Source organism: Calypte anna, chromosome 10, assembly GCF_003957555.1.
Source record: "Calypte anna isolate BGI_N300 chromosome 10, bCalAnn1_v1.p, whole genome shotgun sequence".
NCBI lineage: Eukaryota > Metazoa > Chordata > Aves > Apodiformes > Trochilidae > Calypte > Calypte anna.
In genome coordinates this window covers 11,847,765-11,874,098 of record NC_044256.1, presented here as the reverse complement: position 1 = coordinate 11,874,098, position 26,334 = coordinate 11,847,765, and the positions used below count along the sequence as shown (strand labels likewise).

Below are 26,334 nucleotides of genomic sequence, written 5' to 3'. Positions count from 1 at the left end.
AGACAGCTTCCAGGCAGTTTCACTAATTGCAGTTTATTATAAATTTAACAGATGAACTGTCAGTTTCTTGAAGGTATGTGATCATGACAATTTTTTCTTGGATTCTCTGCTGGCTATCAAAAAAATTAACCTCTAAGGTGCTAAGCTAATACAGTGAATTTCATTGCTCATTAAGATGTTTCTTGGTTTACAATTTGCAGGCTTGATTATTCCTTTTATCATGTCTTTGATAGTAATGGATGGTGGTCTGAAAGATACCTTCTCTGTGGTTTTTTATGTATTTGTATTTACCCAATGATTATTGTAGGTGGTAGGGAAGAATTTTATTCTTCTCAAAGTGTGCTTCCAGTGAGTGAAGCTTTTGCCTTTCAATAAAAACGTAATTTTATTAGTTTTTCCCCACCCCACAGATGTCTAATTTGATAGGCACAGTATGACTGAAATAATAACTTTTATGACTTGATATTTCTGGCTATTTCATAGCTTCTAAAATAAGTTCTTTAACTTGAGAAGTTAAACATTGTAAGTAGTTCATCTGACTGATGTAAGATTTTTTTTAAGGAACAAATATACATATAGCACTTTTCTTGAAGTTTTTGGAAAGCATCCTGATTTTTCTGGGTTGGAGGGAGCTTTTCTTCCTGTTCTTGTGACTCTCTGTATCATATAATCCTCATATCATCATACTCCCTTTGAATTGTCAAAACTCTGCATAAAATCTTTGACTTTATTTTAATGTAAATCTCTGAAATAGCACTTAGATTTTAGACTGAGTTTCTTGTGTGTGACTTAGCTAGAGGACAGCACGTCTGGGAAGCTTTGTTTGTAGCTCTTCCTGGCCATACAAAAAGATGTTTTGACTCTGAAAGCTGATTTCTGTATGGTGTGTTTTGGCCAGCACTGGTTGCAGTCACTTCTCCTTGTATCCTGAGCTGTTTATTCCCATGCAAAAAAAAAAATTTTTAGGGGTACCAGCAACCTGGATTTCCTCTGGTTTGATCATTCTGGTGAAACTTTCAGCCTTAGGAAGTTGCAGAAAATCGTATATTATTTCAAAGTGATAATGTAAAAAGAGGGAACCACTGAAGTTGAGCAATTTGTAAGAGAGCAAATAAAGGCATCAGCACAGAGGTCAGAAGTTAGGGAGGGGGATGGAGGCAAATAAGGAGCTTTCTTTGGTAAATTTAGTTCACAATTTTTTTGCTAAATGTAAATGATAGCTTAGGAAAAAACTGCTTGGAACACATAGTAAATGATGTTGCCAGGATACTTCCTGATCATGTTAATTAAACTGTCCCACAGATTTGGCTTAATTACTGCATAATTTGCATATTGGAAATGATGGTGCGCATTACTAAAGAAAGCTCCTAATCTGCTAGCAGAAAGAACATTGTACGTGAATTAATTTCCAGAGAAAGATCATTATATGAGTCTAGAGACTCTATCTTGAAAATAAAGTTAAGATTTTTGATAATGAACTGACATGTAACTCATTCCTTTTTTGCAAGATTACATTTTATGCTTGTTCCACCAAGTTCCTTAGAGACCTCATCCCAACAGCCTTCTCCATACTGCCTATTTCTTTAATTACAAGAACCACTGCTGCTTTCAAGGTTGCTGGTGATGAAGCAGATATTAGTTAACTTGTGTAAAGTGGCAGAAAATTTGCTGAGGCCCACGTTTTATACTGCACTTCACTGTCCTCCCAAGTTAAACTCACTATTAAGCTATCAGTTTCTCCTTGTTTTTATTGTTTTGGGTCTTTTTTAAGTTCTGACATGTCTTTGATCTCCTACATATGGAAGCCCAAATGTAGAAATGCAGGAATAGCTCTTATACCTCTTTGCTCTTCCAGTTAAAGGGTGGGTGTTGCTGGTGGACACCTTGCTTGGAGGCCTCTGGCCATCCCAGATTCCAGCAGGGGTGGTGGCAGTAGCCATGTGATTTTGGGGTCTGAAAAAAGAGGATTTTGCATCTGCGTTTCTTCCAGGGTAATTTTATAACTCTTGTCCCTGCTCTTCCTTTGAGTTTAGTGATTTTCCTGCAGCAGTGTTTAACTGCAGGGCCACAGCAGCACTTTGGGAAAACAAGACAAAACCACAAAACCTCAAAATTCCTGCACGAAATGAGATGAGAGAGAAACTGGTTTTTTTGAGGAAAAAAAATCTTCTGAATACAGCGATTTCCCGATTTAGATGCTGTTTGCTTTGGGTGATATTGTTGCTAGGATATGCATTTCCTATGTGGCTTCTACTTTTTAATTCTTCTTTGGTCTGTTTTTAAACAGGTGATCATAAACAGCACAATCACACCTAACATGACCTTCACTAAAACATCACAGAAGTTTGGCCAGTGGGCAGACAGCAGAGCAAACACTGTCTTTGGCTTGGGCTTTCCCTCCGAGCAGCAGCTGACAAAGGTACTGGGGCTCTCAGAATTTCTGCACAGGTTGTCTCCTTTCTTATTAATGAAGAATTGCATATACCCGACCGACCTCTTCTGAGCTGCATACTTCTGCAAGTCCTCTTCATCCCTGCAAATTGCCCATCTCCTATCATTATCCACTGTCTGTATATTCAGAAGCAGGTACTATTACAAGCCTTATGGTCAAAACCATAAATTAAAGCTGGCCACTGCCAATAGTACTAGCAAAGTGGTCTCGGTGGTATCTCGCTGAAAGCATTTGTATTTTCAGATGTTTACAGAAACTACCTGAAGTCTGAAGTATTTTTTCTCCCTTTTGTGCTCATTTCAGCTGAAAGCAGCACCAAAAGCAAAATGAAGCCACGATATGCCAGGACTGTTGGCCTTAGGGCTATGTGATGTCTCTGAGGGAGGAGAGTTGCCCTCCCAGCCTCAGAAATTTGTGTTTTGAGGACCTGCTGCTGCTGGTAGCTGATTGAGGTAGAGCTGCCAGCCCCTGGGGCTTGCTGGCACCCTGGGTGTGCAGGCAGGACTGCTGGTGGGGCTGTGCTCTCAGGAGGCTCAGTAAAATGAGCTGGATTTAAATCCTGCTGTGTTTCCAGCATTTCAGCTCAGTGGTGTGATGTGCAGCCCTGACCCAGCGTGGTTTTATCGCAGAGCTGGGAGGTGACAGTGAGCCCTGGCAGAGATAAGGAGGGAGTAGCCAGGGGGGTCTGATGCCAGGTTTGCTGGCAGAGATGTGTCTCAGAGCTGCAACCTGAACATGGGTTTGGTGTTTGTGCAACACTTCCCTGGAGCAGGGACTGACTTGTTAAGTCTAGAGCTGGCTCTCAGTGTGAGTAACCAGCAGTTTAAAACACATTCCTGTCATTAGATTAGTGGTGTCACCAAGTGCTCATCCAGCAGCTGAGTTGTTTGTTTGCTCATGCAGTAAAACCCCTGCTTATCTAGCACATAGTTGACACTCGAAGCATGGCTACTTGGCACTGGGTTTTCTCATTTAACTTCATGTCCTTGGCCGTGGCACACAACTTCTCAAGTTGCTGTCCTCTTGTGTGCTTTTATGTGAAAAGATTCGGGGGAACAAGATGTTTCTTGTAGCCTCTGAAATAGCAGAGGCAGGCAAGAGAAGGAGGGCTTTTCCATCAGATGAACTGTTACAGGATTTTGGTTTACTAGGTCTTTCTTAGTGAGTTACTGTAGGAATTAGCACCATTGGATAGTAATTTTTAATCCCAGATTACTGAAGCCCCACCTCAGCAGCACAGCACATGCCCACAAGCTGCCTTGGTGCTGGGGTGAAGCATCCACCACATGCCCTGTGGAGCAGGTGGTGCTGAGCCTGGCTCAGGAGACCAGAGATATAACAAGATACAAGGTATTTTGAGAGGTCCTGGCACCCTAATCAGAGAGATTTTACAGTATTCTCCAAAACTGTACAAAGACTTCCTTAGGATAAATTTAGTGCTGGTATGAGAAAGCTGCTCTTTATACTCAGTGGCTGGATTAGACCCAATCTGAAAAACATGTTGTGTGGGCAGAGGGGCCCCAGTACCAGCTGTGTTTCTCTCCAGATTGGTTTCCACATCTGTTTGCATCACAGGATCTGCTGAGGAGCCTACTGCCAATAATACAGCCTTCTACTTGTAGGAAAAGCTTCCCAAGTCATCAGAAAGACTTTTTTTTGGTCATAATATTGAGGGTGAGCTTAGGAGCAGCACTTCTGAAAATGGCTTGAGATGATCTATTTAAAAAAAAAAAAAAAAACCCAAAAAAACCCACAAAACCTAACAGTTACCTATCTGAAAAATGTTAGAAAACCTGCTTTACTACTACCATGCAAAGCAATGGGACAAAGATAGCCTTTATCATCCATATTCCCAAGTTTAATTATTGAACCACTAGCATGAAAGATTAGAGATGTTGGAAAGATAACAGATATAGAAGTGTATTGGGAATAGTAAAATCAAGTTTCATTTTATATTAATATCTTTAAACTCGTATAAATTTAAGCTTGTCAGTTTTATTGGAAAGAATTGAAACTTTTAGTCCAAAATTGGAAGGACACACTAAAATTTCACTAGACCAGAGATCAGTAGCCCTGGCTTAAAATAAATTTTAAAAGCAAGCTGAAAAGTACTGAAAGTACCTTGTCTTCAGTACGTACTGAAAACAACAAATAATTACAAGACATGAGAAGAGGTTAACACACCTAAAAATGCCTGTATTTTTTAATATATTGGTTGGCCTAATAAAAGATGTTGCCTCTTTCTAATATCTCCCTTTTCTTGAGATGATTAAGTATTAATCCATATCTATAGGGAGAAGTAATTCAAATTAAACATGAGCCATTAATGAAAACTGCATTGAGTGACCCAGTAACCTAATTACCATTCACACTGATTGGAAGACTCTGAGGACTTAAACTTGATGTCCTGCTCAGGGTCCTTTTCCCCCCTTGCAGGACTCACTGACCCTCCTTTCCCCCTTCCCACTCCATGCCTCAAAAAGGTTTCAAGACATTATTCAGACATTGCTACAGCCAAACTGAAATAGGTGAGAGCTGGTGGTGTGCCAAGGTGTGATGAAGAGGGAGGGCTGGTGCTTTAAAGGTGGTGATCTGCTTTGCACATGAAGAAGCAGTTAAGTTGAATTTCTGCTATCATTCAGGATGCTGCAACACAGCTATGCTGTCTGAGGAGCTGGAGGTAGTCAAGGGCAAAGGGACAAAGATTTATACAGGTGAGAAACCCAGTAAACACAGACTTTGCACATCATAATTGCCTTATTTGCTGACAATCTGCCTGGTACTGAGGGCTAAAGCAGAGAAAACCAAGAGCAGAGCGACGTGTGCCTTGTGGGTCAGTGCACAGCAGTGCTTCCCAGCAGGACTGTCACATCACCCTGCAAACCCAGAGGGTGATGAAATATTTATGAGACTGCTTTGGGTGGGAGCAGCTGTTTCACCTCTCTGACACCAGCACAGTTTGTCAGTAGGAGATGTAAAATGTTACACCAGGTCAGGAGCTTAAAATTTACACTACAGAATAATGCTTTCTAATGTAAAAAATGTTAGAGAATGTCTATATAAATATTTTTCCAGGTGACAAGCTTGCTGCAGATTTGAGCAGCCTTTAGAAAATCAGTGCAGTGCACAGTAGCATCCTTGAGTCCCAACTAAACTTCACTGGGCAAGACTCAATCAAACAGGGCATCAGCTGCAGCATCCCTAGACTGAAAGGCTTCAAGAGTGTTGGTAGCAGCAAATGTTTTCATATTGAAGCTGAGTCTCACAGCTTCCTGGGGCATGGAAAGACAGTCCTTGGGGCATGGAAAGATCAGACGGACTGATCACTGGGGTGGTGCTTAGTTGGTGTTTCTCCTACTCCAGTTGTTTTTTTGCTAATCTGCAGGAACTTGGTCTGCCTGAGAACAAGGCTGAAGGGAGTAAATATGGAAGGAGTAAGAGCATGATGATTTTTTTAATTTGTTTTTGAGTATTTATACACGCATTGTTTCTTAAGACCATATTTACCTAGTTTCCATTTCCTAAAAATAAGATTATTTCAGTTTTTAGCTAGGAATTTCACATTTAAAAAGCACTCCCTATTGCTGCAATGGTTTGGTAGCTCAAAGTCAACTTAGATCTTGGAGGCAGCACATGATTTTGTAGAGTCAATTATTTATGTTTGGGACAGAAGAAATAATTTGCTGAAGGGAAAGCATCTTTCTGATTTCTGCCAGTGATTAGATAGTGAGACCATGCCATCCATCTCAGAGATGTCCTTGGCATCTGGGTAGCTTCAGAAGCACTGGGGCTGTGGCTGTGGCAACCGGTCCTGGTGATGCTGCCCACTCTGGGGCCCTCACCACCAATGCTGATGCCCTCAGAAGAGTCATCAAATGAAAGGCTTAAATGTCAGAACAAGCCAAGTGGTCCTCTGTAGCTTTCAAAACCAGACTGTTAGTAAAATCTATCAAGTATTAATTAGGTAAGAATGAAAAAATGTGGCAGCAGAACTCTTTATGGACTGTTTCCAAATGTGAGGGGAAAAAAACCCCAAACTGTCTATCACTACCGTGTCTGCTTCAGCCCTCTTTATGTTTGTAATAACCCTAAGAATGAAGGGCAGTATTTTGACTCTCAGAACCTTAGATCTGTAACTAAGATGGTGAAAAATTCAGTTAATTGTACTTGCTTCCAGAAGCAAATGCGTTAAATGGAGGTGTTGGTAAACAAGAGACATGGCTGAAATTAACTGTGCAATGAGATCATTATCAGTTTCATATTGAAGATTAGTTTTGCTCAATCATATAGAATTTTTTTCTGTTTTGGAAATGTAGAAAAATGTCATTTACTTCTCAGCTCACATAAATTGTCACAGCATTCTCCTGTGTGCTTTATGAAGATAGCTGCAAAAATGAAAGTTGATAGATCACTCCCAATTCTTTTTGTCTTCTCATATTTCATATGATCTATGAAGAACCCTCAAAAAATTTTCATATTTGCCCATAAAGATTTATTGTGAAACAGAAACTCAAAACAGCCATTTACTATTTGCAACAAACCCAAATGCAGAGCTTACTGTTGAGACAGCATTGTAGAAATAATCATTTTGTTATAGCTGTTTTGTGACAGAATGAGATAAATTTTGTGTAAAGTTGGAGATAAATCACTTAAGGTGAAAATGTAATGTAGTTCTGCCTAATGATCTCTATAATGCTATGAAGGTAATCAAGTAATTTGTGTGTGGTGACTGCACATGTCAGCAGAGAGCAGCTACTGCCCTTCTAGAGTTCCTGCTTTGCATATGCAGTTTCAGCTTTTGTATGGGAACAGCTGGATTTGAGAGCTCCATCTTCACTCTTAAGTGTTCTCACAGTTTGTAGCCCACACCTGAAGTTACACTCAGCTTCCAGAACGTGCTTGCCTGTTGGATTTACAAATGATGGATGTGTGTTTGTTGGAAATTTCCATGTGTGTGAGCTACACAGAAGTAGGTGCTTCCATTTATAAATCCAGTTTTCTCTTAGACAACATGGAGATTTGTTTACTCAGTCTTTATAGTGCCAGTATTTTACTGAGAGCATCCTAAATACCTGCTATAAATCTGAAAGTTAGAAGATAAGATTAATAAGTGGATAATGATTCTTCCTATTTTTTTACTATAAAATGTGATGTCTGTTCATGCTTTTATTTACAAATTTGTCATGAGTGTTCTGAATCATCTGAGGATATGATGACAGTCCTTTTATTAATAAACTGTACCATAAAATAGATTTATTTTTATGCACTTTTAATGTATCTTTGCTTTCTAGTGTTCCAAGTTTCCCAAAACACAGGGAAGTGATACCAAACTGCTTGAGCAGGGAGACAAAGTTGCCCGTTCTTATACAAGATACATCTGAATTAAAAAAAAAAAAAAAAAAAAAAAAGCCTTTTCTTTCATCTTCGCAATCCTTTTAAAACTTTAAACACTATTTAAAGTGCTTAAGCCCTGCAACCCTGACTGACTGTGATAATACTTGTATTTCAAAAGTGCCAGACTGACTTCAGAGCAGATGTCCTACAGAAACTTGCAGGGATTGGGATCATTACTTTTCATCTTTATCTTTCCTTTCCCCTGCCTCCTGCAGCTTGATGTAACCCTCTTACAGGAGGCATTCAATCCTTTCCCTGAAATCTTCTACCTTTATTTTTTCCAGTAACAAGAAAATTAGACCAGAAAAGCTGTGTTTTCAAATGGCCCCATCGTACATACAGATCTACTTTTTTCTCCTTTTTTCCTATATTTTGATAATCCCTTGCTTGCATTCTGCAGATGTCTCATGAGCTCATTTGCATTTAGAAGACCTTGATAATTTTTTTATCCAAACATGTGTCTTTTATACTTTCAACTTCAATGGGCTGTCAACATGGATTGAAACAGAGGAGAAGAAATTTTTTAAAAAATAAACAAATCATACCAAAGGACACTAATTGCTACCTTTCTCCATGGGTTTTTACTGCACTCAGCCAGAGCTACAAAGATATCCCTCTTTTAGCAACACCCCCATTACGTTTCAAAGAATTTCCCTGCCAAAGAATTAAAATGTTTTTTTCTTGCCAAGAATTTTAAATTATCTAAATTAGTTGTTCACTTCCAGAGATCTATGAACAATATAAATATACTGATCTGAACAGCTTAATAGACGATAAATCATTTTAATAAATATCTTTCATGCTTTTCCAGTTTGCAGAGAAATTCCAAGAAGTAAAAGAAGCTGCCAAACTAGCAAGAGACAGATCCCAAGAGAAAATTGAGACCTCAAGCAATCATTCACAGGTTTGTAATTTAGCTTTAATATCTGTGTGCATACAGGATAAATAATTTAAAGTTAAATTTTCTAATGGACCGTACGAGCTTCTGGCAGCCAGCTTAAAGCACATAAAGTTAAGATTGCTGAAGGTAGTTGTCAGCTACTGGACATTAGCATTGTCAGAGGAATATTTTTCATCCATCCATGCTCATTGCCTTCATTTATATGTAATTTTTTTCAGCAGTTCTTGAGGTGTTATAACTTTTTTAATAACAGGGAAAGCTATTTATCCTTTTACTTGTACTGTTACAGATAGCCTGGGTGACTGGAAAGTAAGTCAGGGTAGCACTTAAGCAGACAGCAGATGAGCTTCACTGGGATTCTTTCTGTCATCTGTCTGGTCTGCTTTGTAGGAATTCACTCTGCCAGTGAAGACACAGGCTTTGTGCCCATGGTATTCCATGCCTAGGTGGGACTAAAGGAAATGTGGGATGTGGGAACAGAGGCAGTGCTTTAGGGAGCAGGTGGACACAGCCTGTGTCACGCATTTCTAGGATACCCTGGGCTACAGCACACCCTGACGTGGCCCAGTGCCTCAGTGTCCAGGGAGATCTGGCTTTCTCACAGACTGAAGGAATTGGGTGCTGTCCCAGTCCTTCTGTGTTAAACTGTAATTTCATGGCCATTGCATGAGATAAGAGAGCACCCTGTTCAGCAGGTGTTGGTGGCATGGGCTAATGTTTGGAAGAAATTTAGATTAATTTTGATCTGACAGAAATTCAGATGCATGATCAGAAAAAAATGTTGAATGCTCTTGGGTTTTCAACTAACCCCCTTTGTGGGGTCTACAAATATCCATTGGAGAGGCATACCTTGGGATATGCATTTTTTAAGGACTCTGGTCATGGCCTTTATGGTTCACTTCGTTCTCTGTTGGTGATCAGCACCAATCAGTCCATGGATGGTGTCTCTTTGGACGAACAGCATTTTTGGTTTTTATTTTTGGTTTGGACTTTCAGGTGCACTGTATTGTTTTATTTTGTTATCTTAAAAAAAAAACAACCTAAAAGGCCTTTAGAAAACAAAAGCCTTTCCAGTTAAAACAATTATTTTTAACACTTTAAACTTCCATTTCATATATCATCATTTTTACATTCTTTCTAAATAGACCAGCTTTACAGCAAAATGTAAAGTATTGAGTTTGTTACCAATGTTCTGCCAGGTGAGCATACACAGCCTAGGCCTCAGCAGGGTGGTTTGGGATCAAGATTACAAAGAAATTGGTGTTGTGGTGTTGCAGGGGATGCCCAGTGTCCTGTTGTGTTTTGTGCTACAGGAATCTGGACGGGAAACACCATCTTCCACTCGAGCATCCAGTGTGAACGGGACAGATGATGAGAAAGCATCACATGGGGGTCCTGCTGAGGCACATCTCAAGTCTGAAAATGATAAATTAAAAATTGCTCTAGCCCAAAGGTGAATTTCTTTTAATAGCTAAATAGCATTTGAACAGCATGCTGTAGTTATCCAGTAGCTAATGGTACTGACAGAAATCGTTCAGATGTAATTGCATTAGTTTAAAATGATGCAGCAGAATAGACAAGTGAGGAGATTTTAGCAAGTGCCTCCCAATATCCAGTTGAGAGATATTTACTGTTTAGTTTTTTACTGACAAAATGAGAACTTGACTCTGCTGATGCCAGCTCATGTAGCCACTTTCATTTGTTAATTTTTCAAGCTACGGAAATAACTTTAAAGCCATAAGGGAGCAATTGCAAGAGATAACGTGAAGTCAGTCTCTTCTTCCTCTTTTGGTTTGTTGCATTTACTTTGATGAAAATAGATACGGAAATTTAAAATTATAAAAGGGAAAAAACTCAGTCATGAAAAAGTAGAAGTGAGAAATATTAATTCACTGTGCTGGCTTAGAAGTCTTTGGGAATGTTTCTAAAGCTGTGGACAATGCCCCTTGAAGCCACATTTTTTGCTATTTACTTTGATAAATTATTTGACAATGCTGACAAGAGTAATTTGCAGCTGTAGTGAACATAGGCATTGGAATATGCAAAATTATAACATTGAAATAGAATAATTCTCAACTGGCATCTTGCCTTGTCTGCCTCTTGCATATGAAATAGAAAGAAAATCTAACAGGATCAAGCTACTCTTAAAAAGCTAATTAAAAAGCAAGGCAGCAGCACCATAAGCAGCATTACACACTGAGCAATTCTAAGCATATATTATATTTCCAGTACATCATCTCTCATTACTGACATTTCAAGAGCATAACCTATTTCAAATCATAATGTTGACTTGTTCCTCCTGCTGAAGACACCTCCATAGGCAAGAAGCAACCAACACCTGGGGACCTCCAATTCCTGCTTTCCATTTTCCATGCACTCTGATCTCTTGCTCTGTGCTGCTGCTTGAATCTTTGGGGAATGAGTAGTTTCATCATTTTGTAATGCTTTTATATTTAAGGCTGAGCTTTAGGAAAAAAAAAAAAAATCACATATTGGTGTTGTCAACCCCCTAATGTCTTCAGTTCTGAATTATTGCACCATCTGCAAGTGTGTGCAGTGGTGTTGCTGCAGGGGTACCATAGCCCCAGGGCTGCAGCACAGGGGGTGCTCAGCAAAGCACAGCCCTGAAGCAAACCCCCATTTGCACCCAGGGGAGATGCCAGTTTAACCCTACAGCCTGCTCTGTCAGCAGGACATTTGTTCCAGAAGCCCAGGCCCCTCTTGCTGGGGTTGATAGATGCCTTTTCATTTTGGCAGAGGCAGACTGAGGCTGATGCTCTCCTTAGGCAGGCAATGGCTCAAGGCAGTGACACACACCTGAGCGTGCTGGATCCTGTAACAAAACAGCACATCCCCGGGTGGCCGAGTTGGCAGGCAGGGGAAGAGTAATGACATGCAGGGTCCCGGTGAGGTAAAGCCACCTCATGGCACCCTGGTTTCCTCAGTTCATCCAACGTGAAGAAGTGGGAGACGGAGCTGCAGACGCTGCGGGAGAGCAATGCGCGGCTGTCCAACGCCCTGCAGGAGTCTGCGGCCAGCATCGAGCACTGGAAGAAGCAATTCTCAGCCTGCAAGGAGGAAAATGACCAGCTGAGGAGCAAGGTAGCAGAGTGCACCCACAGGAGAGCTGTGTCTTCCAGTTAGCTGCTCCTGCCTCTTTCTCTTGGGTGTCTGCTGCTTTATCTTTGTGTCTGGTAGGAGATGGATTTTGTCTCACAAAGGGAAGGGGGCAGGGAGGGTTAAGGCAGCTGCATCCCTCTGTACACAGTGATCAGGGAAGTTTGGAGGGCTGGGATCTGGGGGGATTGGTGCTGCCACATCACAGGAAGCTCCCTGCTTGATTTGGGAGACTTGGTGCCCACGGGGGCTGCTGACTGGGGTGATAAAGCAGAAAAATTTTAAAAGTGGGAGTACTGTTAATACCCCTTTCAAAGCTCATTAAATAGTGCCAGATGATGAAGGAGCAGAAGGCAAGGTTATGACCTGGCTACCCACAGGACACAAGCTGGAATCACTCAGTAGTAGAAGCAAATCCCAGTGGTGGGTGGGGGAATGAGATGTGTGAGATGTGTCCTCAGCACTGTGGGCTTTGAGCTGGCTCCTCCAGTGCTAACACCAGGCACATCTCATCCAGAAACCTGCCAAGAGGGATTTTCACAAGGCTTTTCCCCTCCATTACTGAGCACCATTTGGTGTAGGAGTCAGATTGTATCCATCTGCTGAGGACTGTTTTTTGGTTTGTTTGTTTGTTTTCGAAGAGAGAAGGAATTTCTTATCTTTTTGTATGTCAGTAGGCTGCAAATTGTATTTCAGCACTGGAGGCTGCCGGTGTTGCCTGCTGGCACTGAAAACACTGCTCCACATTGGAGCAGTCTCTTCCCAGGCAGATACTCTGTCTCTTCACATGTATTTTAGGTGTGCACAGTGATGTTTGAGAGATAAACTAGAGCTGTGTTACCTGCCATTACATTAACAAATTAATATTAATTGCTACATTATTTGGGTTCCTATATCCAGTCTCTTTTGCATAGGGGAGAAGTGAGTGCCTCAGATAGTATGTTAGAAGAAGATAGCATAATTTGCTATTTTCTACTAATTACTAACTGCTTCAAATTTGTGGGTTTTTTACTTTTCTGTACTGTTGCAGAGAAAAGGTCTTCTCATTAACTGATGAAACATGCCACATCTCACTACCTATCAATATGAAGAGATTATCAGAACACTGCCTTACTACAGCTGCAGAGTCATCATGTCAGTGACCAGCTAGGCTGTGCAGCAACAGTCTGTGTAATGCACTGTCTTTTTTTGTGCAGAGAGGTTTTTCTGAGCTTTTCTCCCAAGCAGGTTCCTTGTTCAGCACTCACACTGTACCACTTTAGCACCCTGGGGAAGCTCCTTCTCCTCTATTAATTGGGTCAGAATTTTTTTGCATATTGCTCTACCTTCAAATGGGGGAAGTTATAATCCCAAAGCAACATGAAGCTGAGAATTAAAGTACATACTTTAATGAGCTGACCCATCAGCCTGTGGGAAGTGAATCTTCTGGGAGCTAAGTCCAGAGTTGGCAGGGGAAGGTATGGAGAAGGCAAAGCATGTTCCTGAATGAGAGAACAAAGTGTTGTGCATGGCTCTGAGCTGGTTCTCCTAGAAAAGTTTTGATGTTGTCTCCCTCATACTCCAGTTAGAATAATAAGCATCCCCTGAGGAGGCAAAGCTGGGAGTGCTGTAGATTTATTCTTCATTGCTGTGTTAAGAAAACCTGCCCCTTACAGTCTGGTGTTGGTTTCATAGAAATTAAGTGTGGATTTTATCTCCAACCCCCTTTATTTTAGCAGCACGTTCTTGAGTAATTATATGAGATACTGTACAAGAGAGAATAAACACAGTCGCAGGGCTTCCTAAGGGATGTGTAAATTGGCCCTTTTTAAAGAAAGAAACAGTAATTTTGTATCAGTGAATCAAGTGCTATGATCCAGGAAGGAGACCCATGACAGGCTACAATTGCCTGTGCTTCCCTCTGCTCAATGGAGCAGTGCCCCTTTACATCGGTGCCTCTATACATGGTCTGTCCCAAAACTGCAGAAACTTGAAAATTTTCACCTTATGTCTTAAAGATTGAAGAACTGGAGGAACAGTGCAATGAAATAAATAAAGAGAAAGAAAGAAATGCACAGCTGAGTAGACGTCTCCAAGAACTGGAAACAGAACTTCAGGACAAAGAGCTGGTAAGTGCCCAGAAATGGCAAATTTAGAGAATGAGTGGCTCTGTCTGCTTCTCACGTGGGATGTAGGGTTATGGACTGGCTCACCTGCAGCCAGAAGTCTGATGTCTCGGGGTGTCACCCCTTCCTAGATTTTTCCATCTATAACTAGCAGCAGTTTTACAGAGTTCCTCAGGTTTCAGTTTCATGGTGTCTTGTGCACTCTGACAGCACACAAAAATGTTAACAAATGTGACACTTTTAGGTATACAACACTTTACTCCTAACACAAGCTGCCCAAAGCCAGACAGATGAATGCTGAGAATATATTCGGTTGCCAGTCCCCACATCCAGAATTCCCATAAACATCAGGATCACCATTAAAGGGCATAATTTACAAAATAACCTGGTGTTTGAGTAACAAGTCCTGTTTCTTTTACCAGATGGCTTGTAGTCTTCAGCTTTGCCACTTATGGTCTCCCTCAGAACTACTGCCAAGAGTGAGAAACTGAAATTCATTTAGGGTAGCCCAGTTTGTCATTTTTGACACACAGGATTTTGAATTTTCTGCAGAGAATGATGGTGATGGCTTGGAGCCCCTGACCAGTGGGGCAAATAATGGGATCCTTGGGTTTTTTCCTTCACTACAGTGACCAAGTGCTCTGTGCTGGCTGAAGAGAAAAAGCTGTCAGCAGGCACAGTAAAGTTTGCCATGTGCAATTACAGCATCTCTGCTGGTGCTCTTAAAAGCACTGCCGTTAAGGGGCTTTAAGATGGCACAAGGAAATAGTTTAGGGAGATGGATTTTTGATGCACTGTTATAAATATAATATGTTTTTCAGCCCCATATTTCAAAGGAAAACGTCATGCTGTCTTCCCAACCTTTCTGTGGTAATAGCATGTATAATAGCCCTTCTTCTCTGCCAGCATTTTCCTCAAAATTCACATTTTTATGGTGCCAAATGAGCCAGAAAATGAATTGACTTGTGAATATTACCTGCCTATCTTCCACTTATAGTGACAATACACTGACTTGTTTGCAAACTGCATCCTTACATTAGCAGGTTTTTCATTTGGCCTAAACCACCCATAAGTAACCTCTCCATGGTTTGCAATTCAAACCAGCGTGAAGGCTGCTCATGGACCTTGCTGTGTAAGAGGAGATGCTGCCATCCTCTCTGCCTTTCAAACAGGGCTGGTTTTGCTGCCTTGTGTCTGTACAGCTCAGAGAGGATAGAACCTGTTCACTCTTCAGACCATCACCTAAAAGGGCAATGTCTGGAGGAGGACCTTGCACTCTCTTCAAGTCAGAGAGTTTCTCTTGAACCTACCTGTAAATGTGCAAAATGTGCCTTTCAGATTCTCTGACAATCCTTCTGTAAAATGTAGAGGTTTTCTTTTAGTATTTCCCAACTACCCAGATGAGTAGTGCTCACTTTGGGTGCTAATGTATTCAGCTCTCTTAATTTTCATCAGAGAAATGGTCTTCTATCAATCCATGTTGCTCTTTTCATGAACTCCTTTCTGCTACTCCTCTCAATTTTGATACCAATGCCAGACCTGAATACAGATTTCAGAGGGAGGGTTCTCAGAGCTGTACAGTGGAGGGGAGCCTATTACAGCTGTTCTCTGTAATGATGCCTCTATATATTCAGCTCATAATGCCATTGGCTCCTTTTTTGCTGCCATATATCATTGAAAATTCATGTCTAATTTGCTCTTTGCTACCCTCTATAAATTGCTTGTAGCATTACAGCCCTTGAGATTTCTCTCTCTTATTGAATATACCTTTTTGCATAGGTGTGTGTTTTAGGTAAGGATTTCATTAGTATAATGTAGTGAGACAGGACCAGGTGCCCTGAGTTATTGATGAGTGGGTGTGGGTTCACCTGTGTCTGGCCTCCCTCCTGAGCATGTGCAGGAACAGGGGGCCAATAAGAGAGCAGCTGACACCCACAGAGAGAGCTCTCACTCTTCAGTGAGGATTGAGAAGCCCACAGCTCAAGGAGCCCCAGGAGCAGGCAAGAAGGGGTAGATCCCGGAGCCCCAGGAACAGCCCTAGGACATCGTCCAGGAATGGGCTAAGCCCCGAGGCCTCAGGATCAGCCCTAGGAGCAAGAAGGGCTCCTCCCGCTACAGCTGGTGAAGAATGCGGGCAGCCTGCAGAAAACCTAGCTGGCACAGAAACTGCAAGAACATTCTCCCTGTAAGGTATGATCAACAAGCTCTCTGGACAGGAAACCCCAGAGCAGAGGGGAAAATCCCATGAGGAAGGGTTAAATCCCGAGGCCCATGAGGAAAGAAACCCCGGAACAGAGGGAAACCAAGCCAGAAGAGCAGATACAGGAGGGAGAATAATAACTAGAAGAACAACTTGCAGAGACTCTGTGAAAAGTGCCTGGTGCAACTTGCAGAGACTTTGTGAAATATGCCTAGGCTAAGCCCTTGAGCAGAGGGAAATCCCATGAGGAAGGGTTAAATCCCGAGGCCCATGAGGAAAGAAACCCCGGAATAGAGGGCAAGTGCCTGGGACAATTTGCAGAGACTTTGTGAAGAGTGCTCAGACAGCTTGCAGAGACTTTGCCAGAAAGGGGCTGACATCGAGCGAATATGTGGGTATGCTTAATTCCCCTTAAAGAAGGTTGAAAGAAAGAAGGTTGAGAATTCTCCCCAAAATACGTGTAAGGGTTGAGAATTCTCCCTAAAAATATATGTAAAATAAGTTATATGTTATATGTAAGTTATATGTTTAAATCTTGTAAGTTATATTTTTGTGTAAAAATCCTCTAACCTCTCGGCGCCTCCTCGATGCTCTTAATTGAGTGTCCCGCGGGGCCCGAAGAAAAATCCTGTAAAAATCCTGTATGTCTATGTCTAAATCCTGTATAAGTGTGTTTTGTACTGCCCCTCGGCGCCCCCTTGATGCTCTTAGCTGAGTGTCCTGCGGGGCCCGAAGAAAAATCCTGTAAGTGTATTCTTGTGTATAAAAAATCGTGCTATGTAAATATGTAAATGTCTATGTAAATGTCTGTGTAAAAAAAAAAAAAAAAAAAAAAAAAAGGGGGGGGGGAAATGTAGTGAGACAGGACCAGGTGCCCTGAGTTATTGATGAGTGGGTGTGGGTTCACCTGTGTCTGGCCTCCCTCCTGAGCATGTGCAGGAACAGGGGGCCAATAAGAGAGCAGCTGACACCCACAGAGAGAGCTCTCACTCTTCAGTGAGGATTGAGAAGCCCACAGCTCAAGGAGCCCCAGGAGCAGGCAAGAAGGGGTAGATCCCGGAGCCCCAGGAACAGCCCTAGGACATCGTCCAGGAATGGGCTAAGCCCCGAGGCCTCAGGATCAGCCCTAGGAGCAAGAAGGGCTCCTCCCGCTACAGTATAATTAATGGCATTCGTGCTAAAGATTGGATTATATTGTGTGTTTTAGAAATGCAGACTCAAAAACACTGTGCATAAATATGTTCTAGTGGAAAATTAGCATGTGTTTCGGAATCCAGACATGCTATTTTGATAATTTTATGTCCAAATACTGAAGAGAATACAGTAAATTATGCAAAGTCATTTCATAATCTCAAATTTTCATGATGCTTTAAATTGAAGCTTGCATTCATTTTTTTTTTCTTTCATGTTTTCAAAGGAACTGGAAGAGCTCCGAAAGCAGGGTGAAGCTATACCACAGCTAATGTCAGAATGTGAATCTGTATCTGAACAATTACAGGTACAGTATAGGAATGAAATTAATTTTAAAATAGTTGATACATTTGCTTTCTTTCTCGTAACAATATGCTTTGCCTTGTTCAGTGCTTGAAGGCAAAAGAGATCAATTTTGTAAAAACAAAAAATGCTAATTCTGTGCAGAATACACCAGACCCTTCCCAGTTCATGAGTAATTAAATAGCTCCATTTCTTGGCTTTGCTGCTTCATAGAAATTCATTTGCCTGGGATCAGGTTGCATCTGTCTCCTGCAGATTCCAGGCTATCCTCCACACTCTATTTCTGCTGCTCTGTCACCACCACAGCCATGTGTGTCAAGCAGCACTCCAAGTCTTGCCACTAATTGCTACATTGGCCCCAGGGAAGGCTTTTTGGGAAGAAGCAGATAAGCAGATGCACAACTCCTTGTGCTCCTGTGGCTCCTCTGCTGGGAGGTGCTCACTCAGAGCCCTGCCACAGCCAGCACCTGGGCTCTGAGCAACCTTTGTTCAAGTTGGGGCTTCTGTAAATTCAAGAAATTGATACACTAAAGGAGAACAAATGTAAGCACTCTCATCAATGAAATAACATCCAGTAAATGAAATAAGCCATCATTCTGATAAGAGCTAATAAGAGGGGAAAAGAGTAGAAAGCAAAGGAAGTGCTATGGGGCTGCCCCATGCCTTGCCTGAGTGCTTACACGAAGTATAACTTCAAAAAGTACCAATAAATCCAAAAGTTCTGAAGAAAGCAATATTATTCCTCAGGCAGTATTTTCTAAGCTTATTTTTCAAGGTTAAAGCACCATAGATAATTCTGTATATAATTGGTGGCACAGTGTCTAATTCTGCAACTGTAGCAATGACAAATATATGCACAGTGCATTATTTAAATCCAGCTGAATTTGAAGATATCAACCAAATGACAAAATCTGATGCAAAGCATCTTTTCCAGTTAATCTGTGTCCTTTCCTGCGTGGGCTTGCTTTCCTTTTAATCTGACTGGCACATATTGCTTGCTCTCAGATGTGCTTGTGTTAATCAGTTTGGAGAAGTTAAAGCAAACTTTCATGGCCCAGCTGTCATTTGTTGCCTTGCCCTATTAAATGCTGTTCATCCTTCTTCTCTGCAATTCATCTTATTTTTTCTTTTGTCTTTAAGGATGCAGAGAAAAAGAACAAAGATCTTGAAGAGAAAGTCAGAACTCTAAGGACAGAAGTTGAAGAGAGTAAACATAGGCAGACCAACCTTAAAACTGAGTTAAAGAATTTTTTAGATGTACTGGACGGGAAGATAGATGAATTACATGATTTCCGACAAGGACTGTCTAAACTTGGGGTTGACAATTAGATGGCAATAGATTTTTTTTTTTTTATTTGTAATCTAGGGTCTGGATGTTTGATGTTTGTTGATCCCAAATGTGTGTTTTACAAAATATAACTAGAACGTTCCACTTGTTTGCATTGTTTCTGTACATAGAGGCTAAAAATCTGCCGTGGGGTTGTTTGTTTGTTTTACTTTTGTTGTTGTTTGTTTCTTCGTTTTCCAAACGAATCGTGCTGCTCACTGATTTCTGTGGAGAATTGGAACTTTCTGTATTACGGCTCTGGCTTTGTGGAGTTGGGAACAGGTAGAGGGTTCTGTCTCAGGAATCTGGAACTAGATCTACCTTAAAATGAATATGCAGTTAGTTGTTGCAGGGAAATTTATATCTTTCTTAAGGGCTGTCGCAACCATAGAAACAGAAAACAAGTCTTTTTGCTTCTCCGGACTATCAGCACTCCTAGCAACATCCACTTTTATTCCTTGGTGGAGCAAAAAGAAGATTAGCTGGAGCTCCTGCAGTCTGTAAAATGTGCCTGTGATGAGCTGCAGTCAAGTGAATCACTTCACACTGATGCCGGTACCTTTAGGGACCATGTGTCAATCAGGCCTGATTCACCAAAAAAAAATCCAGTGATTTCAGATAACCTCCGATACAGGTTGCATGTGCTTGCCTGGACCCAAACAGCACAAAACCAACAATGTAGAAATGAATTTCAGCTCTTCAAGTCATGCATCTTACCCAGTAGGTGAGGACAGCTTCTTTGGCTTAGCAAGATCATCTTTCTTTGGCCTTTTGAACTCATGCAGTTCTGTCATTATGAAACTCTGAAAAATGCCCATCTGAGCCTTGGGACCAGATATTTATTTAAAAAAACCTGTATGTTTCTGGTTTGTGCACAGGGCACGTGCACCTCTGTGCACTGTTGATTAACCTCTGCTGCAGTGAAGAAGGAGATGTTGATCTGAAAAGCAATATAAGGTTACTTGAAGGTAACCAGAAGCAAGTTTCTGCCCAGGAGGCTGAGCAGGGACATGGCCGCATGAAATCCAAATCCTTTCCCATGGTTTCTGCATTCTCACCTCCTGTACCTTTGACAGCAGGGTAGGAATTAGTCACCAAGTTACACTGTCCAAGAAAAACACCCAAACCTGGAGGCAGATTTGTTGTTAAATTCTCAAACTGATTATTCAGCAGCTCTAAATATGTTTCTTTGAAATGCAAGGTTGTATGCTGGGCTCCAGCAAGCAGAAGTTCACTTCTTCACAAAAAGGGCCAGAAAGGAGAATTTAGCCCAACTTTGCTCTTGCCCCTATGACTACCTTCAGCTTCTTTCTCTTCTTTCTCTGTAAACTGGTTTGAATCAGTTACATGGGATCTGAATTAATTCAGGAAACAACTTTTGCTTGTGTGACATTATTGTTTATTTAATTCAGATAAAGTCTTAGTTAAATACCACACTAGTGCAGTCCAGCACTGGCTGAGAGGAAATGGCTGAGGTCCTTTTTCTTGTATTTAGGGGCATTTTCCTTTTCTTGGCACATCTCAATTATAAAAGTGACCTTTAAAGAAAAGATGTATTATAGATGAAACATGCATAGGATACTTCTTGCACGTCCCCATGCTGGAGACAATTTCTGTCTTTAAATTTTCCTCGAATTTTTTATTTCATCTGTTGCTGTTTTTTTATCTTCATTGCTTGTTTTTTAGACTGGTCTTTGTGTGGTTTTGATTTTACTTCTTTTAAATAACAGATGTGAAGCTGAGACCTTTCATAAACGTTATGACCACTTAAATCTCTTTTAAAAAATTGATGTAGGCTGTTGATATTTAAAAATAAAAATCAGGTACATAGCATGTAGGCGTGTGAAAATTAGACTTAGCCAGCATGGAAGATTCACCAGTTGCATAACGTGGGGTTAAATCAGACTTCTCAAAATTGAAAATGACGTCAGAAACTGTGTGGTTGTGCACAAGCAATCTCCATTTTTAGTCTTTTTAGTTCATAGCAAGTCAAATGGATGCCAACATTTAACAGGCAGCTTCTTTTGCTTCTCCTCTGCTCCCGTGCTGCTTCAGAATTCCTGAACTGCAGCCTGACCCTGCATTAGCTGGGAGCCAGGGAATAACACAACTAAGAGCTGCAAGCAATACAAGTAGTCAGGGCCCTCAGGACCCTGATCCATCTTCTGTTTCCTTTTTCCTGTTAAGCAATCTTCCTTCTTGGTTTTTAATATAAAATATGATTTTTAACTTGATTCTGGGTAGAGAGATGCAAAAGACTTTGTGAACAAATTATAATCCAGGTCTTTTTTTTCAACCTTAGACAGGTCTGTCTCAGATCCAGTTCATTAGGATTGTATTAAGCTACTCTTCACTTGCAAGAAGTTTCCATGGAACTGCATTGATTTAACAGATGAAGTTTAATGCTGGTGCATTAAACCTGTGCAGAGCTCTGACATGGGTGGTTATTTCTGGGTGCTTCTTACCAACCAGAGGAGTGATGGGGTGTCCTTAGAGGAATCCCTGCCCTGTCTTTTCTGGTCTTGCCCCAAATGTATGTTTTCCTTATCTACTCTTGCTCTGATGTTGAATTATTGTCAGCTCTGTATACAGTTTTGTGTCTGTACACGGCTGTGTGCTGTGGGGAAATGCCATCATTCAAGCATCCAAGGCCTTCTATCTCTTTTTTTCCTTCCCAACAGCAGTAAGTTGAGAGCTTCTATGTCTAAGTGCTTCAAAACCTCCCCCAGACTCCATATCTTTTAATTTTTGCTCTCTTTCATTCTGTTTTTCCTCTTCAAAAGCCAAAAGCTTGCTAGGAAGAGGTGGTGCATGCTCTCAGGATTGTTGGGATGCCAGCTGCAGCTCTCTGGCCTGCCCCATGCATCTGCAGAGCAGGGACTATCAGCATCACACACTGCTTATGCCTTGATGCTTTGTGGGGCCCAGAAATAAATAGCACCAGTGTGCCAAACTTCTCCTCAGGGCCTCGTCCCAGCATCAAAACACCTCCTCTTGCCTGCTAGGAGCACAGGGGTGGCCAGCCCTCCCGTGCCAAAATACTCTGTCTGTCCTATGGGTGCATTTGTCCCACCATCTGTGAAGGTTGCCAGGAGATGGGGTCAGCTGGCTGCTGCTCACTTAGGGATGGCCCCAAACACTGCTATGGCCAAGAAACACTCATCCCTGTCCAAGAAAGGGTCTGCAGAGCTTGGTTATATTTGTTATTAAAATCCAGTGCTGGACAAACCCTGGTTTCTCCACACCATCAGCAGTGACTTGAGTCATTGCTCCATTTCGATCAGGCCTGAGCAGAGGGTTCCTTACAGGAGGACAATCATGGGCAACTGGGGGTTCTCTTTCTGGGCACAGGTTTCTCACTCTCTATGGTTGATGGCAGGATCTACCCTACCTCAGTTACATGGTCTTTCATTAACTAAAGGTCTGGTGCTTGGTGCTTCCCATGCTGCTACCTGCCAGCTGCACCACTGTGGTTCCCACCACGCTGCCCATCCTGCCTGACTGGCCCTGGTGGCATCAGCAAACTGGTGGCTCTTGGAGCAAACATCTCTGCTGGCCTCTTCTGACAGCAGGTTAAAGAATATCCTACTGCTTTCTGGGCTTTCCAGTGAGATGTTCCTTTGAGGTGGTGTTAGAGCTGCTGAATAATGGTGGGAAGTTCCTTTTCTGATGGCCAAAATGAGGAATAAAGACTTTGTATTAGCACAAAACCTCAAAATATTCAGTGACATGAAAATATATTGAAATAATTGTTTTCAAAAGCAGTGTTTCAGTAGACATGTTATTTCACATTTTGGAAAATGAGCACCTGTGAAATAATTTATTTCAAAATGAAAATGAAACATTGCTTCATACCCCAAAATGAAAACAGGTTTCATTTGGCTTTTTTCCTACCTGGCTGAATTTTTATTTGCTGAATTCAGCTTAGCTTCACAACTAGTTTTGTTTGGCCTAAGTGTGCATTTTCAGCAAAATTAGTAGTTTCCAGTGTTGTACTGTATGTGCCTATTTGGTGTCTCCTTTACTAAGGGATTTCACTGGAAGAAAATTGTCTTTTCTGTAAGAAATTCAATGCCACCTTCCACTTTCTATATCCTAGTCCTCTAAAGATGCTCTTTTTTAAAAATAATTGTGCACTGGGTGCATCTGTGCCTGGAAAAGAAACATTATTTAGACAATTTTTCTATTTAAGCCCCCTATTTTGTTTTTATCTGAGAAATTTAGGGTGAACATTTTCTAAAGCTGCTCAATGAATTAAGGAGAATGGGAAGGGTTTCTGTTCCTCCTGCTGCCCCCACCACTGCTGTTGCTTTTGAAGAACATCAGCAAAAGCATTTGTGGTGTTTGCCCTGTGATTGCTCAGTAGCTCTCTGGCCATGGGCAGAGAGAGCCCCTGTCCCCCTCTCAGCAGGGCCCAAATTATCCATAAGCAGCACTCTGCTATTGCACTTTTTTTCTCCCATGCATTCATCTTCCTTAATTAATTTCTTGCCACCTCTGCTCCGTGAATGGTTGAAGGAAGAGTCCCTGTTCCTGCCACTGCCTCGTAGTGGTGGGAGCTGCTCAGCTCCAAGACTCTTTGCTAGGTTCTTCTGAATAGGATCTCTGCAAAACCCTTCAGAGTGTCAGGGGCTTGTAAGGAATATAGTGTTGTCCTCCTGAGCCTATGGATTGGCAAAGATAAAACTGCTGTCAGGGATGAATGCCCTGCTTGGCATCAAGTGTGGCTGATGATGGATCCCATGGGAAGGGGTGGAAGGGACAGAAGCAGAATTTTGATGCTCATTTCAGCAGAAGCTTTGGTGAAGGATGTGCTCTGCCCATGAGCAGTGGATGTGCCAAAGGTGTAGGATTTGCCAGTCTGAACTGTGTGTGAACTGAGCTCCAGCTCATCCACATTGTCTGGGCAGTTCTGGGCTTGCCAAGCCTGTAAATATCAAAAAGTTCCTCAGCATATCACAAAGGTGGTAAGGTGAGGGATGGAAGGCAGGTATCCACACACAGCTGAGCAGCACCAGTTTATAGTCAGATACTTCCCAACAAAAATGGGGGAAGCTGTTACCCCCCACACACCCCAGGCTGAGCAGCAGCAGAGCCCTGGCAGTGTTCAGGGCTCCCAGGGCTGCTGGTGTGCAGGATTTAGAAACAGCCAAGCACAGAGCTACCCTAAGGTGATTTGGCTTTCCATGGACCAGTTCAACAAGCACCTGTGTGTCCAGCAAAGCAATACATAGCCACGAGATGGTTAATCCAGACACCTTCCAGATGGAGAGCTCTGGCCAAGGGCGTTGTGCCTGCACCCCTGGGAGCTCATCAGTGCTTTGGGCTCATTTCTGAAATACAAACTTGACAGTTTCATGAAGTTTATGTGTCTTAAATACTGCGGTCAACCATAAAGTACCTGAAGTGAAATACAGAGTTGGGTGATGAATAATAAATGGGATGAAGGGGCTTCCAAAACAAGGGCTCTCCTGAAGGCTGTGGGCAGAGCTGGTCCTGGCCAGGAGAGCTTTGTGTGAGTCCCTGGAGGGATGTTGGATGTCTAACCTGGTTTACTTTCTACTATGTTTTGTCTTAGCTCTTTTTCTTTCTTTCTTTCTTTCTTTTTTTTTTTTTTTTTTTTGTTTGTTTGTTCTTTCGTTGTTGTTTGTTTGTTTGTTTCAACATACATGCCTAAACATACAGTCTTTGGATGAAGGTGCCTATACCTCCAAAAATATTATATGCACATTTTGAAATGGATTTCTTTTTCCTTTCTGCTCATTTAGTTACTTAATAAATAATGACACATACAAGAAAGACACTTAAGAAAATCTGTCTGCTGTTATATTTCTGTTTGGATTTGGTTTGGGTTTGTTTGGTTTGATTTGGGGTTTTTTGTTTGTTTTTTAACACTGTTCAGCAATAATTATTTTAGCCATATATTAGCTAAAAGGACTGATAATATAAGATTTGTGAACTAAGCTTCTAAGTTTGTGGTACATTGATTAATAACTTGGGTATGTGAAAAGAGAGCTATGTTCAACAAAAGAGTATTTTGCAGCATTTAGATGTTTTCATTTAATTGCCTAATAGTGATCATGAACATTCAGTTCTATAAACCTCATCATGAATGACAAAGCACATAATTTTTAACATGAATATATCCCTTGTAGTTGAAAGTACTGAGAGTGTTTTAGTGTGGTCTGCTAGACCAAAATATTTAGATTATTAAGAGATTTTAGTACTAAAGATAAACATACACCCTGTTTTTACTGTTTCCAGTAAAGTTTAGTGAATGACTGACAATTTGTTGATATACAACTGTGGGAAAACACTGCAGTGTTCTAAATGTAGATTTTTATTTGGCTTTATTATATTCAGTATACAGTTTAATGAAAACTGAGGTGTTTACTACAGTTGGATCATTGTACAAACATCTCTTACCTCCTCCTTTTGTCTGCTGTGAAAAAATACCTTCCTCTTCTTTTATTTCTTTTCTTTTTTTCTTTTTTATTCTTTTTTCAACTTGACCATAGGCAGTCAATGTTAACAGTTAGGCTCCTAGTAGCAGTAAATGCTGGGTTTTATATATATATATATATAAAAGGAAAACTTGATTTTTTTCTTTATGAACTTATATAACTTTGTGATTTTTATCTGATTTTATTGTAACATAAAGTTGTTTTATGTAAAAATATATAGTTTAAGTAAAATCTCCTGTCTCACTGTCTTCACTGACTTTAGACAATGAACATCCTACTGGCTGCAAATCTGAATTCAAGGTAATACAAGTAAAATACTGTCTTTTGAGAAGAAGAATGTGGCTTTTGATATATACTCATGCTATAGTGTCTTAGATGATAATCTTAAAAAACTCTTTTTTCACAATTTAGTGTTTTAAAGTTTTGGTCTTGCTTCACTATATACTATTAGCTCATCCAGAGGGGGGATATAGGATTGGGATGGGTATATATATATATATGTATACTAAAATGGAAAAGTAGTATCTAGAAATATTTTGATGTGAAATTTTGGACTTTATGCATGCTGGGAAAGGCCTGTCACTAGATGAGGGCTTTTTGTTGTCCTATTTGAGGTGATGCTCAGGAGCATAAACCCTCCTGTAGCTGATGGAGCAGCTCCTGGTGGCAGCTAGGGATGGTGTTTTCTCTGGTGGAGGAACTGCTTATAGCTCAGAAGTAGTGAAGCCCTCTGTATTGAAATAAGAGATATTTTGACACCAGTCTCCTGCACCAGCATGTAGTGGTTCAGAAGAGGCTGTTTCCCAAGGTCACTGCTGGTGTCCAGTGACACAGTCCAACAGCACCTCCCTGGCAGGGGATAAGGCTGAAGTCTGTTCAT

At 41.2% G+C, this 26,334-nt stretch overlaps 1 protein-coding gene across 2 annotated transcripts in view; it reads left to right on the top strand.

The window, feature by feature from the left end:
• Positions 1-25,685, top strand: part of HOMER2 (homer scaffold protein 2) — a 63,362-nt gene extending 37,677 nt beyond the window's left edge. Inside the window, exons 3-9 of one of the 2 annotated variants that reach the window (XM_030456726.1) lie at positions 2,288-2,419; positions 8,658-8,750; positions 10,061-10,200; positions 11,693-11,849; positions 13,862-13,972; positions 17,587-17,667; positions 18,804-25,685. In XM_030456726.1, coding sequence (XP_030312586.1) covers positions 2,288-2,419; positions 8,658-8,750; positions 10,061-10,200; positions 11,693-11,849; positions 13,862-13,972; positions 17,587-17,667; positions 18,804-18,992 — 903 coding nt within the window. In that variant the 3' untranslated portion in view covers positions 18,993-25,685. The remainder of the gene's footprint in view (positions 1-2,287; positions 2,420-8,657; positions 8,751-10,060; positions 10,201-11,692; positions 11,850-13,861; positions 13,973-17,586; positions 17,668-18,803) is intronic. The other variant, XM_030456727.1, reaches the window with a different exon arrangement.
• Positions 25,686-26,334: the final 649 nt, after the last annotated feature.